The sequence below is a fragment of the Lithobates pipiens genome, unplaced genomic scaffold (genome assembly GCF_037356315.1).
Source record: "Lithobates pipiens isolate NorthernLeopardFrog02 unplaced genomic scaffold, aLitPip1_a1.2 Scaffold_19, whole genome shotgun sequence".
Taxonomy (NCBI): Eukaryota; Metazoa; Chordata; class Amphibia; order Anura; family Ranidae; genus Lithobates; species Lithobates pipiens.
Window position 1 is genome coordinate 340,304,920 of NW_027507764.1, and position 15,172 is coordinate 340,320,091.

The 15,172-nt window shown below is 39.2% G+C and overlaps 1 protein-coding gene across 1 annotated transcript in view; it reads right to left on the reverse strand.

Moving 5' to 3' along the window:
* The window catches only part of SLC22A23 (solute carrier family 22 member 23), a 216,463-nt gene extending 204,136 nt beyond the window's left edge, over positions 1 to 12,327 (reverse strand). The window contains exon 1 of the mRNA XM_077492120.1: positions 11,312 to 12,327. Within this exon, the coding sequence (XP_077348246.1) occupies positions 11,312 to 11,866 (555 nt within the window). The 5' untranslated portion in view covers positions 11,867 to 12,327. The remainder of the gene's footprint in view (positions 1 to 11,311) is intronic.
* Between the last annotated feature and the right edge of the window lie 2,845 nt (positions 12,328 to 15,172).

Genomic DNA, 15,172 nt, shown 5'->3' on the forward strand with positions numbered 1-15,172 from the left:
GAAAAGAAAATCTGACAGGGGTTATAACCCTCCCTTGCTCCATCCACAATGAAAATGAAAAGTCTCCAGGTTCCCCAAATGTTCATTTGGGGAGAGTAAAATAATAACTTCATTCAAAAGACTCCTGATATCCCTGCCTGAGACTACAGGTCCCATAATGCCAAGCACCACAGCCCACACACGCCCCATTCAGTACTCTCTGTGTATGGTAAGGTTGGGGTTTCTCTTCCAGGAGGGTGGCTCCATAGGACCCACAGAGCCACCTGAGAAGCGCAAGCCTAGGGAAACAATCTTTGGTTGAACGTAATCAAGAAAACAGTAAAGCCTTTAAAGTGGTTGTAAACCCTTTCATAAACCCAGTGAAGGGACTACCCTTAGGTGATACACACAAAGAATTACCGCTCTAAGGTAATGACTTCTCCCAAAACAGCTGTCTCCACAATCCCACAGGGTGCTGACTCTGTTTGCAACAGGAACTGAAGTAGAAAAGATGTAGCTGGATAGCCGCACTCCGAATTATTCAACTTTATTTCAAAAATGTAATTAAAATCATAGCATCTAGGCTGGTAAACAGACTAACTGCACAGCCGCTGACATGTTTCACACCGAACACGGTGCTTAGTCATATACCCGTTTATCTGCAGTCCTCTCTTCTCTACATTCAAAGTGCTGAATTTATAAGCTTGTCTGACAGTGCAAAAAAATAAAAAATAAAAAAAGGATGGAGAGCTGGAGTTACACTCATCAGGGCTCAGTGAGCTGATTGGAGGTACGGGAAAGGGAAAGGGAAGGGACACCCCACCCTCCCCCTCACACAGGAGCAGAGCTGAGGCTGTCAATCAGCTAAAGCTCCCTCCCCATCACCATTTTTCTCTTGGTGTCAGGAAAATGTGTTAGAATAGATTCATGCTGATAGCAGAGGAACGAAGCATAATACTTAATGCTTTTTATTGAGACAAGTACACGCTATAGAGGGATATGCTTTGTTCATATTTAATGTCCGAGGTTTACAACCATTATAAAGCAGAATAAGCAACAGACAAGGTAAGTGGCCAGGCCACCTGCTATATTTGTTATAAAAAATATAGGATTTGGAAATATTTTAATAAGGCTTCTAGTGTCAGTCTTGTAAAACAAAAAGACAGCAATGGGAAACTCTTATAAGGCCCCATGTACACTGCTGCTGCTAAAACGGACATTCAGAGGCAGTTGGACACTTTTTTCAACTGCCCCTGAACTAATCCAATGTTATCCTATGTGTACATGTACACAGGTTTGTTTACTGTTGTTTTTAGGCAGTTGCATTTATAGGCCTTTTTTTGAAGGCAAAAAAGATGAGTTCAGACACCGAAGTTGCCAACGTTTCAGACGCCAAATGCATCTAAACGTGGTAACCCGTATTTCTTTTATAGGCTTTTTGCATTTTTGGCCATAAAAAAAATGCTTCTAAATGCAAACGCGGCAAAACGCCACTAAACGTGGCAAAAACAGGACATTTTAAATGTGGGTTACTATCTGTCAAGTTGAATCGTTCAGGAGAGTCTGTAAAAACGTACCGTGTACATGAAGCCTAAACGTGTCTAAACGCGGTAACTCGCATTTAGCCACGTTTCGCTTAGATGCGTTTTTCATTTTTGGCTATTTTGAAAAAAACAAAAAAAATATTTTTTTTAAATGCTCCTAAAACGCAAACGTGGCTAAACGCAGCATGTAAATGCGGTAAAAAGGACGTATTAAACGTGGTATACTGTCAAGTTGAATCGTTCAGGAAAGGTTGTAAAGGTTGTAAAGAACAGTAAGCCTTAAAGTGCCAGATTTTTTACTGCATTTACTAAATATATAGCAAATTGGGCCTTATTAATAAAGCAGAACCAGCAAAACGCTGGCCTATATGGGTTCTTTCACTGTCTTCCTTAGCACTTTGGAAGGTCCTGAACCCAGAACTGAAAATTGTGAACTCAAACTCGTAAGTCACATCATTGACATGGCCTTCTTTAATGTAGACATTGAGGGATGTGGGTAGATGACAGCACTTGGAGTTTGGAGCTGGAATACACTATTAGCATATTGATAACCAAGTGTTCAGGGGCTCATGGGCTGTCAGGAAGATGAAAAAGATATGTGCAGGCATCTCTTGGCATCTGCTTTTCCTGGTTATCTGGCTGATGAGATTTATTTTGCTAAAGGCTCACTTTAAAATAAATGACAACTCAGATGTGGGTGATGCTTCTGATTACGGCTCAGCTTCATATGCAGTTATATTTCTGGACAGATTTTTCATAAATCAAGCGCTAAGCAATGTTTAGGCAATAATTACAAGCAAGCGTATCGATCGACTTATACAAGGTCTCCAAAACTACTGTATTTATTGGCGTATAACACTCACTTTTTCACCCAGAAAATCAGGTGCAAATAGTGTGTGTGTTATACACCGATACTTCAATTTTAGCTGCCTCGGAGGGGACAGGGAGGGGGGGGGGGGGGGGCTAGCGCCAGAGCGCCATCAGATTACATATAGTAAGAATCTCCTGTTTACTTGGTGGCCTCTGTAATAGGAAGTCTCATCTCCAGGGCCACCATTGGACCACTGTTATGTCTATCATAGGAGATTCTCACTGTATGTAATCTGTCTGCGCTCGTCCAACCCCCCTCCCTGTCCCCTCTAGGCTGCAGATGGGCATCGATCAGGCGGCACCGATGGCAATGGTGAGGCTGCTGCATTGATGGCACTTGTGAGGCTGCATCAATGTGGACTGATGAGGCTGCATCAATGTGAACTGATGAACTTGCATTGATGGCATTTGTGAGGCTGTAGATGGGCATTGATCAAGCTCCATTGATGGCACTTGTGAGGCTGTAGATGGGCATTTATCAAGCTCCATTAATGGCACTCGTGAGGCTGTAGATGGGCATTTATCAAGCTCCATTGATGGCACTTGTGAGGCTGTAGATGGGCATTGATCAAGCTCCACTGATGGCACTTGTGAGGCTGTAGATGGGCATTTATCAAGCTCCATTAATGGCACTCGTGAGGCTGTAGATGGGCATTTATCAAGCTCCATTGATGGCATTTGTGAGGCTGTAGATGGGCATTGATCAAGCTCCATTGATGGCACTTGTGAGGCTGTAGATGGGCATTTATCAAGCTCCATTAATGGCACTCGTGAGGCTGTAGATGGGCATTTATCAAGCTCCATTGATGGCACTTGTGAGGCTGTAGATGGGCATTAATCAAGCTCCATTGATGGCAATGGTGAGGTTACAGATGGGCACTGACCCTTATTTTGCTTCAAAGTTCCTTATTTAAAAAGCAAGTTTTTTTCCTGAAACGTCCCTCTTAAAATGAATGTTTGTGTTATACGCCGATAAATACGGTAAATAAAAAGGCAAAAAAAACATTGTTATTCATGAATTAAAGTCAGACGATTGCTGACTAAATTGAAATCTGGCAAAATATAACAATTGTCGTAATGCATTCTGCTCAAATACCAACAAAAATAGTCCTACGTGTGTTAGTGGTAAACGCTGGTATTCCATCACCGCAGTGAAAAAACTTGGTATTGCTTTGGAGGTGACTACTTTAAACTTTCAGTAGAAATATATTTCTTGATTTTGCCAGGCACACAAAGGAGCCATCTGAAACCTCCCTTATGGCATGGTATATAACAGACCCACAATCTCACTTGTATGCGGGGAATCTCCAGCCTGGCTCTCAAGGGAAAACACATTAATAAAGAACTTCACACAAATAAGGACTTGTGAATATTTCAAGCCGGAGAAAGCTTTTCATGTGGAGCCAGTCCTTGGTTCTAGCAGCAGCTCCCATGCTATATAACGGCTTCAGAAACATCCACTGACTTTTGTGAGGTTACCGTTATGAGTCTCAACCTGAACACTTCCCATTACCAGTCTGTGTGAAACAAGACCTACAGTGGATCTAAAAGGTCTACACACCCCTGGTAAAATGTCAGGTTTCTGTAATGTAAAAAAAAAAAAAAAAAAAAAAAGAGAGAGAGACAAAGATAAATCATTGCAGAACTTTTTCCACCTTTAACCACTTCAGCCCAGAAGGTTTTACCTCCTTAATGACCAAGTCATTTTTTGCGATACGGCACTGCATCGCTTTAACTGACAATTGCGCGGTCGTGCGACACTGTACCCAAACAAAATTGATGTCCTTTCTTCCCCAAATGTGTGACACCCCCCTATCTTTTCACTAGGGCCTCTGCTTAAACTATATATAGAACGTTTGAGGGTTCTGAGTAATTTTGTAGGAGAGAAATGTCAGAATTATTCCGGTAGGGAAGTAGTTCAGCTGGTGAGCAGAACATAATGGGTATTCAGTATCAGGAAGCCCTTCAATATGGTTCAGAGCAACTTGATGCACAGTTTATGCCATTTATTGTCTCCTTTCTACCCTGGTGAGTAGTTTATCTATCCCCGGACTAGTTAATTGGGACACCATACCAAAAGTCTGAGAGCGAATGAGCATATTGGACTTATATCTTTTGACTTGTTCTACTGGATTGCATTTACATAGAGTCTTATATACTAAGGGGGGTGGTTGCTGGCTGCACAATCTGCCTTACCCGATACCATAGGTGAGGAGGTGGGGCCGGGGGGGTGTGTGGCGAGACGGTGATCTTCTATTGAATATACAATTTTGGGACTCTGTGGTCTATACGTTTCTCTGGTTTAAACCTACTTGTTCAAGCCCACTTAAATATGCTATTGAGCTAACTCCGCAAAAGTTTGTACTTGGTTTTGTACGATTCTTAAAACTGACAATAAAAATGATTGGCGAAAAAAACAACAGGACAAAATGTATATACAAGAAGCAAAAGGAAAATGCAAACAATTAATTATATGCATAGCTGACATTGGGGATAGCTTAGTCATGACAAAAGCAATTGCATTTCTACAAGGCGACAATCTACTCTGTCAACATGCCTGAAATAGTTGACTTTCTACTCCAGCCTTCTTTACACATGTCATTAAACTGTTACTTTTAATTACTAATTGTCAATGTTTATTTCTGCAGAAGTAAAATTGTGATCTACTCCAGGTGGACAAGTATTGTGAAAATCAAAGTAATTAGTGTTTCAGTAACAAATGATGAATCATTTCCTGTCATCCAACATTTGCCATGACCAACACAGGTTTTCAAAGAGACCAGAGAAGGGGGATTGAGATAGCATGATTTGGAAGTGTCAGCTAATACATCCACACCAACCCGTCCTCGATGGGCTCCTAAGTGGCTTGGGCTTCAAACAATATCAAAACCAAAACTTTTGTAGGTCTTCTCATTCGATGGATAATGTCCCCCTTCCACTATGTTTGACAAGTAGGAATAACTGATTTACATTTTAACAATTACTACATCATATACAAAGCTGAATTAGAAGGTCTGAATTGCATATTTGGAAATCTGTATGAAAATTGTAGACCAACCATTGTCAACCAGGGTTCTCTGGAATCCTAAGTTTCCTCCAGAATGTTCTACGGGTTCCCTGATCTGACCAACCTTCCATTTAATGCTATCTGTGCCAATGCCACTTGACGAAGCAAGCTGCATGGCACCAACGTTTTTTTTAACTGACTGTAAGGGTGCCATTCTGACAACAACTGTAAGAGGAGCATTTTTCCTACTGGCCACCTATGTAAGGGTTCCTCCAAAGAAGTGGTTTTATCAGGAGTTCCCCAAGGCCTAACGCTTATTTCAAGGGTTCCTCAAGGGTAAGAGTTTGAAAAAGTCTGCTCTAGACAGTATTTTATTTATTTTTTGTCTATTTGCTTTCCCATTTTTTCCCAAGTGGTGTATGAAATAATTAAGGGACTGTAAGGGTGCCATTCTGACCACAACTGTAAGCCCTTGTACACACGGTCGGAGATTCCGACTACCAAATCCGTAATTCCGACGGATTAATTCTGGAAGTGATGTTGCATACACACGGTCGGACTAAGTTGTCGGAAAATCCGATTGTACATAACGTGATGAGGTTATTTCGTTAGACGGGACTACGTTCAGGCTAGTAGCCAATAGCTTTGGTCTAGGAATTTGATCTGAGCATGTGTGGCACTTTGTCCGTTGGAGTAGGCTACACATGATCGGAGTATGTCCGATAGGAGCATTTTGTCTGAAAATTTTACCGGCAAGTTTGAAAACTTGGTCCGTCGGATATTCCGATGGAAACAATCCGATGCAGACCACACACAGTCGGAATATCCGACAAAACGGTCCGATAGGACACATTCCGTCAGAGTCTCCGACCGTGTGTACAAGGGCTAAGAGGTGCATTTTTCCTACTAGCCACCTATGTAAGGGTTCCTCCAAAGAAGTGGTTTTATCACGAGTTCCCCAAGGCCTAAAGCTTATTTCAAGGGTAAGTTTGAAAAAGGCTGCTTTAGACAGTGTTTTATTTATTTTTTGTCTATTTGCTTTCCCAAGTGGGGTATGAAATAATTTTAACCGCTTAAAATAATGTACTGCGGGGAGGGGCCGTTTCTAGACAAAGCACATACCCGTACATTGCTGCCTACTTCCGGGGCGCGCACACACCCCCTGCCCGTCTCCTGAAGTCATTGTACACAGCAGGATCCTGTCAGCAAGTCCTGGCCAATGATTCACGGCCGGATCTACTGATCATCTCAGCCCATAGCTCTTGTGTTGGAACACAACACAGAGCTCTGTATAGAGGGGACGATCTGTCAGTTTTCAGTTTCAACGTCAGTTTTCATTGGAAAGATCACTATTTCTTGTCACTAGGAAAATACTCCAAGATGGGGACACAGACTACAATTAAAAGTGACACCGTTTCTAACTTTTCTCTACTCTACCCTACAACCAAGGCCGGCCATAGATGGTTCAGATCTTTTACTTTTTATTTTCACAGATTTCTCTGTGCATTTCTTATTTTAAAAGGTTTTAATGCAAGTCTGCTGTTTTTTGGCAATCCAAAACAAAATAAGGTCGCAGAACCGGTTGTTATTGTGTTACTTCGTGTTTCTACAAGTTTCTTACAGCAATTTATAATCTGCAAGCACAAGCTAATGTTAAAATAACAGAAGCCACCTGGATTAATACTGCTGTGATTTGTTCTATAGAACTTCAAAATATGTCAACACTATAGAAATGTTTTAGTTGTGTGATTTTCGGTCAGTCGTATCCGACTCTTGGTGATTCTATGGGCCAGCTCTCCAGATGCCGTGGGGATGATTTGGACTCCTTTCACACTGGGGGCGCAATTGCATTTGCGGTAAAGCACCTCTCATTTTAACGGCACTTTACCAGTGTTTAAATTGAGCTTTTTGCCTGCTAGCGGGACACAACCCCAAAGAAAGGGTTAAAAACTCCCGTGTTGCGGCGCTTCCGAAGTGCTTTTCAGGTACTTCAGAAGTGCTGCCCATTCATTCCAATGGGCAAGGCGTTTTGGGATATTTAAATATAGCGCTCCCAACCCGCCCCCAAAGATGCCGCTTGCAGGACTTTTCGGAACGTCCCGCAAGCGCACCACCCCAATGTAAAAAGTCACAGTGGAATAAATGGGAGGTGGTTTTAAGGCACTTAGCAGAGGCTATTTCCTGCACTAAAGTGCCTGAAAGGGGTCTTACTAAAAACTGGAGAGTGCAAAATCTGGTGCAGCCCTGCATAGAAACCAGATTCCAGGTTTTATTGCCAACGTTTAATTGAAGTTAGAAGGTGATTGGCTGCCATGCACAGCCGCACCAGATTCTGAGTACTCCAGATTTAGTAAATCAACCCTCATTCCTGATACCTCTTCCATAGAGTTTTTTAAAGCCTCGTACACATGAGAATTGTGATCTTTTTATTCTAAGCAAAAAAATTGTGATTCTCATTTTGCCTGGAATCATGCCACTCTATGAGGTAGGTCGCTTGGGCAGCGAATGGCATACAGAACGTAATAATAAGTGCATAGCCAATTGGTACACACATACTAGGGCCGATTTAGTTAAGAACCAATTAATCTACCAGCATGGCTTCAAAGTATTGGAGGAAACCCACAAAAAACATAAGAAGAAAATTACAACTCCATGCAGATGGTGGCCTGGCCGAGATAGCCAAGAACTAGGTATGACCCTGGTTTTGTTCCAAACTAGGGATGCACCGATACCAGTTTTTTTTAAGACCGAGTACTGATACTTTTTCTCAAGATACCAATTATTGATACCTATTTTTTTTTTTTTTTAGAGCTGCACGATTCTGGCGAAAATGAGAATCACGATTCTCATTAGAATAGAATAAAAAGATCACGATTTTTGCAGTGTAAAATCTTTCACATTATACAAAAAAAAAATTGGGCTAACTTTACAGGTCAGTTTTTTTGTTCTTTTTAATTCATTAAAGTGTGCGCAAATACAGTGTGACATAAAATATTGAAACAACCAACATTTTATTCTCTAGGGTCTCTACTAAAAAAAATGTATAATATATATATATATATATATATATATATATATATATATATATATATATATATATAAATATGTTTGGGGGTTCTAAGTAGTTTTCGAGCAAAAAAATAAAAAATAATGATTTGAACTTGAAAACAACAAATGTCAGAAAAAGGTTTAGTGTTTAAAGTGGAGGGCCACCGTAAAAAACTAAATTACATTAAAATGTTCCAAAAAAAAATGAAAAACATTTTTTTTTTAAACTTACCAGAAATGCCTGTTGCTAGGCAGATCATCCTAATCTGCCTCTTCCTACTCTGCTGTGATCTCCAGTCTTCTTGTCCTCGCATTGTCTTCTGGGAACTGTGTGTCCCAGAACACAGCGATCCCCATTTACGAAGCGCTGCGCAACTTGCGTATGTGCAGTAGGAAACGGGCTACTGCCTATTTCCCTTAGATAGAATGGCGGCGCCGGAACCCGAGAGCTGAGGGACAGGTCGGCCTTGGGCGGCCGAAATCGTGGGCACCCCAGACGGGTAAGCGCGTTTATTAAAAGTCAGCAGCAAAAAATTTTCAGCTGGCCCTCCCCGTGTTTAAACTTTTCACATTCACACACCAAAGTGCATTCCTTTGATCTAAAGGACACATTGTTACAATGTTTATACTTAAGTTCCACTGCTAAAGAATGTTGTGATTCTTGGCAGACTGTCCTTTTTTTCCCCCTTTCTTTTGAGGGCTGTCCTTTAGCAGAGCAGAGAGAATTCTCTGCATAGAAAGAATCGGGAAATACTGTCAAGATCACAAAATAAAAATAAAAAATAAAAACAGAAAGAAGAAAGAAAATCGCAATAACGATTCTTAACGATTAATCGTGCAGCTCTACTATTTAGTTAAAGTGTAATTCACTTTTTAAGCATCTCTCTAGAATTGCCAAACTCATTAGATATTCCTGGATTAAAAATGTAATAACATGTTATTATTTATGGTATTAAGGTTTGAACACTACAGACACAGATTAGCTGTTGTGATATTTAACAACTCTTTATAAATAATACCAAGTTTCATAAACAAAATTTCAACTTTAAAAATATTTTTTAAAATCCTAAAAAAAAAAAAAAAAAAAAAAATGTAAACTCTATTTGCTGTAATGCCATTGCACACATTACCTGAATATATTACCAACATTAAATATTAATAAAAAAAAAAAAACCTTCTTCATTTTTTTTCTTTTCAGCAGCCTAGTAGATGCCCCCTATGTATTCTTATGTGGTAGTGCAGTGTTCATTTTGACATCACATTTCCATTTAGTTTTAGTCATAGTCTTTTTACTAAAATGCTATTTTGGTTTTCGTTTTATTTTAGTCAAATAAAATAGTCTTCATTTAGAAAATATTTTCGTCAACAAAATGAACACTGCCGATCAACTGTGGCCAGGGCATTCCGTGTCCCACAGCTGCACATACACATAGGGATGGGGATATTTGTGACATCATTGACAAAGTTCAGATGAAACCCAAGCTTATCCCGATCAAGGAGCCAGGTGCTGAACACGAAGAGGCTGTGTTGCCCCATAGGAATATTTGTATTACCTACAATGATTACAGCATACTGGTACAGTACATTACCAGGGTTGCCAACCAGCATAAAATTCAAGGACAGTTTGTAAAATCCATGATTTTTTTTATCTGCCTGTTATGGACATGGACTGTACATGACCGTAATGAACATTCGGGGACAGACGTAAGAATCACGGATTTTACAAACTGTGTGAATTTAATGACAGTTGGCAATCTTGAATCATGGCTGTAATGGACATTTGGGGGCATACACAAAAATCATGGATTTTACAAACTGTGTGAATTTACTGACAGTTGGAAACCCTGAATCATGGCCATAATGGTCATTTGGGGACTGACATAAAAATCATGGATTTTACAAACTGTGCAAATCTACTGACAGTTGGCAACCCTGAATCATGGTAGTAATGGACATTTGGGAGCAAAACGTAGAAATCACAGATTTCACAAGCTCAAAATTGACGATAGTTGGCAACTCTGATTCATGGTGGTTATGACTAAGGCCTCATAGGCTGAAACGTGTCAACTGTATTCATTTGCGTTTGTTCACTGTGGCTTGTCAATAAAAATTAAGGTTTTTTTAAAGAGCAACAACCAGAGTGCAGATCTTTTTTCCTACAACCCTAAATCATGACCATAATGGACATTCAGGGACAGATGTAAAAATCAGGCATTTTACAAACTCTTTTCATTTACTGACAGTTGGCAACCCTGAATCATGGTCATAATGGACATTCGTGGGCAGAGGTAAAAATCAAACTGTGTAAATTTACTGACAGTTGGCAACCTTGAATCATAGCCGTAATGGACACTTGGGAGCAAACGTAGAAATCACAGGATTTTACAAACTCTAAAATTTACTGACAGTTGACAACCCTGAATCATGGTGGTTATGACTAAGGCCTCATAGGCTGAAACGTGTCAACTGTTTACATTTGCATTTGTTCACTGTGGCTTGCTAATAAAAATTAAGATTTTTTTTAAAGAGCAACAACCAGAGTGCGGATATTTTTTTCCTACAACCCTGAATTATGGTCATAATGGACATTCAAGGACAGGCGTAAAAATCACGCATTTTACAAACTGTGTTAATTTACTGACAGTTGGAAACCCTGAATCATGGCCATAATGGACATTCATAAAAATCACGCATTTTACAAACTGTATTAATTTACTGACAGTTGGAAACCCTGAATCATAGCCATAATGGACATTCTGAGACAGACTTAAAAATCAGGCATTTTACAAGCTGTGTTAATTTACTGACAGTTGGCAACCTTGAACAAGAATTACAACAGTATGTAGAGCCCAGACACACTTACCTTGCTCACTACATTTTGGACTAGGCCAGCATGGATTTGATAGTTCCATTGGTGGCACAGGCAGGAGTCATTGTTGTTGGGGGGCAGTGTGCCAAGGATAGGGGATGGTGTGGTGGGTAGCTGTGTCGGTGGCAGTAGAAGCATAACCTCTGGGGCACGGGTGGTGGCATTACCTAGGGGCAGGTGGCTGTCATGGGCAGTGTTCATCATCACCATGGTGCCATTAGTCTTGCACCATTTATCCGGAATGTCCAGGAGGAAGAAGTCCGAGAACTGGCTGAAGCTAAGGAACAGAGCCGGGATCCAGGTGAGCAGTACCAGGCGCTTGTTGAAGTTGCCCAGCCCCCCGAGGAAGGGCAGCACCGAGCCATCGAAGTCCAGCAGTAGAGGGTTGTAGCGGGAGCCCGGGTGTGCGGGGGAAGAAGCGGGGGCGGCGGACATGTCCTCCGAGGATGGGGGGATCGCAGTGCTGGAAGCGGGCAGTACTGAGCCATTCTCCTCGGCCTCAGGCTCTCTCATCCAACCACTCTCCCGATCTCGGTCTATGGCCATCATGCCACCTCCTGCCAGGGGCAGCCGATCACTCACACCGGGCAACACTCATCAGCCCCGATCACTGAACCCACCGATCACTGATCCCACCAATCACTGATCCCACCGATCACTGATCCCACCAATCACTGATCCCACCGATCACTGATCCCACCAATCACTGATCCCTCCGATCCCAGCTAGATCCCCCGCTGAGCCGTCCACATGGGTCTGATGAATGACAATGTCTGGGTGATGTTCTCCTGTACAGGTGACCTCCACTGATCCAGATCCTACACAAGCCCTCCGTGTCCTCCTCAGTACACACCGGACCAGCCGAGTGTCAGCGCCCACAAGGAATCCCCATGCTGGAGGAGGAGATCCGCCTGTAGACTTATCAGAGGTGATCACATCCACAAAGGCCAGCTCACACAACACATCCCAACCTCCTCCCACCGCCGGGACACCGACAAATCTCATTCGGCCGCTCTACTCTCACTACCACGCATCCCCGGGATCCCTGCAGACGGGCTCACTCCTCTACTGGCCGCTGGAGGGCGCTACTCAGCCAGCCTTTCCTATCCATAACACAGTGCGGGGCACATCGAGCTGCTTTCAGCTCCCATTCACACCTCAGCATGGTGAAGCTTCAAGCTCTAAAACACTGGAGGAGAAAAAATAAATAAAAATCAATGATTCTCTATGGAGTTGCTTTATCTCCACAACAAGTCGCCTGAAGTTCTTTTTTTTGGCTCATATTGGGCAAATCGTTTGTGGCTCATTTTTTTGCAATAGAAATGAATGGAAACATTTTTTTGTGCGCATTTTGTCGCACATTTTTATGTGATTTTCTGATCAAATGAAAAATATATATATTAATAATATATGAATAAATACATTTAAAATAAATACACATAATAATAATTATTTATTTTGTATTAGGGTTAGGGTGTTCATTTATTATTATTTAATTATTATTATGTGTATTTATTTTAAATTTATTTATTCATATATTAATCATAAATAAAAATAATTATTATTTATTTTGTATTAGGGTTAGGGTGTTCATTTATTATTATTTAATTATTATTATTATTATTATTATTAAAATAAATACACATAATAATCATTATTTATTTTGTATTAAGGTTAGGGTGTTCAATTATTATTATTTAATTATTATTATTAAAAATAAATTAATTTAAAATAAATACATATAATAATAATTATTTTGTATTAGGGTTAGGGTGTTCATTTATTATTATTTAATTATTATTATGTGTATTTATTTTAGATTTATTTATTCATATATTATTAATAAATAAAAAAGAAATAATAATTATTTAATTTGTATTAGGGTTATGGTGTTCATTTACTATTAATTAATTATCATAATTACAAATAAATATATTTAAAATAAATACACATAATAATAATGATTTATTTTGTATTAAGGTTAGGGTGTTCATTTATTATTATTTAATTATTATTATGTGTATTTATTTAAAATGTATTCATTCATATACTATTAATAAATACAAAATAATTATTATTTATTTTGTATTAGGGTTAGGGTGTTCAATTATTATTATTTCATTATTATTATTATTATTATTATTATTATTATTATTAAAAATAAATCAATTTAAAATAAATACACATAATAATAATTATTTATTTTGTATTAGGGTTAGGGTGTTCATTTATTATTATTTAAGTATTATTATGTGTATTTATTTAAAATTTGTTTATTCATATATTATTAATAAATAAAACATAGATAATGATTATTTATTTTTTATTAGGGTTATTGTGTTCATTTATTATTATTTAATTATTCTTATTATTGAATATAAATACATTTAAAATAAATACACATCATAATAATTATTTATTTTTTATTAGGGTGTTCATTTATTATTATTTAATTATTATGTGTTTTTATTTTAAATGTATTCATATATATTATTAATAAATAAAACATAAATAATAAGTATTTATTTTGTATTAGGGTTATGGCGCTCATTTATTATTATTATTATTATTATTATTATTAATAATAATAATAAATACATTTAAAATAAATACACATAATAATTATTTATTTTGTATTAGGGTTAGGGTGTTCATTTTTTATTATTTAATTATTATTATGCATATTTACTTTACATTTATTTATTCATATATTATTAATAAATAAATATGTATTTTGTATTAGGGTTATGGAGTGCATTCATGATTATTTAATTATTATTACTAATAATAATATTTATATTTTATATTTTTTTTAAATGTTCAGGGTTAAGGTTAGGGAATAATTATTTATTTATTATTACATAGTATTCATTTATTGTATTTTATTTATTTATTATATCGTTACATAGGTTGAAAAAAAGATACAAGTCTATCTAGTTCAACCTATTAAAGGGAAAAATAAAAATAGAGATTGAACTGTTTACCCCATCCTCAGGTCGTTTGTGAACAAATAAGGATTGGTCCCAGCTCAGAACCCTGGGGGACCCCACTACCCACCCCTGACCATTCCGAGTACTCCCCATTTATCACCTCCCTCTGAACTCGTCCTTGAAGCAAGTTTTCAATCCATGTACTCACCCTATGGTCCATGACAACGGACCTTATTTTGTACAGTAAATGTTTATGGAAAACTGTATCAAATGCTTTTGCAAAATCCAGATACACCACATCTTTGGGCCTTCCTTCTTCTAGATGGCGGCTTACCTCCTCATAGAAGGTTAATAGATTGGTTTGGCAAGAACGATTCTTCATGAATCCATGCTGATTACTGCTAATGATACCGTTCTCATTACTAAAATCTTGTATATAGTCCATGGGCGTCCGCAGGTAGGGGCAAGGGGGGTCAAGTGCCCCCCCCTGGAATCAGGGATAAGATCTTAAATTCAACACAGTTCCATCCCTATCGGGGTGCCGGCAGCCCACACCCATTTGCAACCCGCCAGTGGGGTGACACCATCAAGGTTCTGGCAAGCCCCCCTATCAGTGTAGCATGACTATGGGCTCTTTTCCGTGCTCAGTCCAGCAGAGAACTCGGCAGCGGTGCTATCAGGTTTACCCCGGTCACCCCCTCCTTTCTCCTGTCAGGGAGAAGAGACGACGGCTCTCACCAGGTTCCTCGCCCAGCTTCCTGCCCGCTCTGTTCCTTCCCTATTGGCCATAACTGTTCCTGCCCGTTCTGTTCCTTCCCTATTGGCCATAACTTAGGGCCAATCAAAAGAGACTAGGAGAGGAGAGAATCATAGGACATGTAGTCCCAAAGATTGGTGGCCCCATTTTCCACAGGGAGGAGGATAC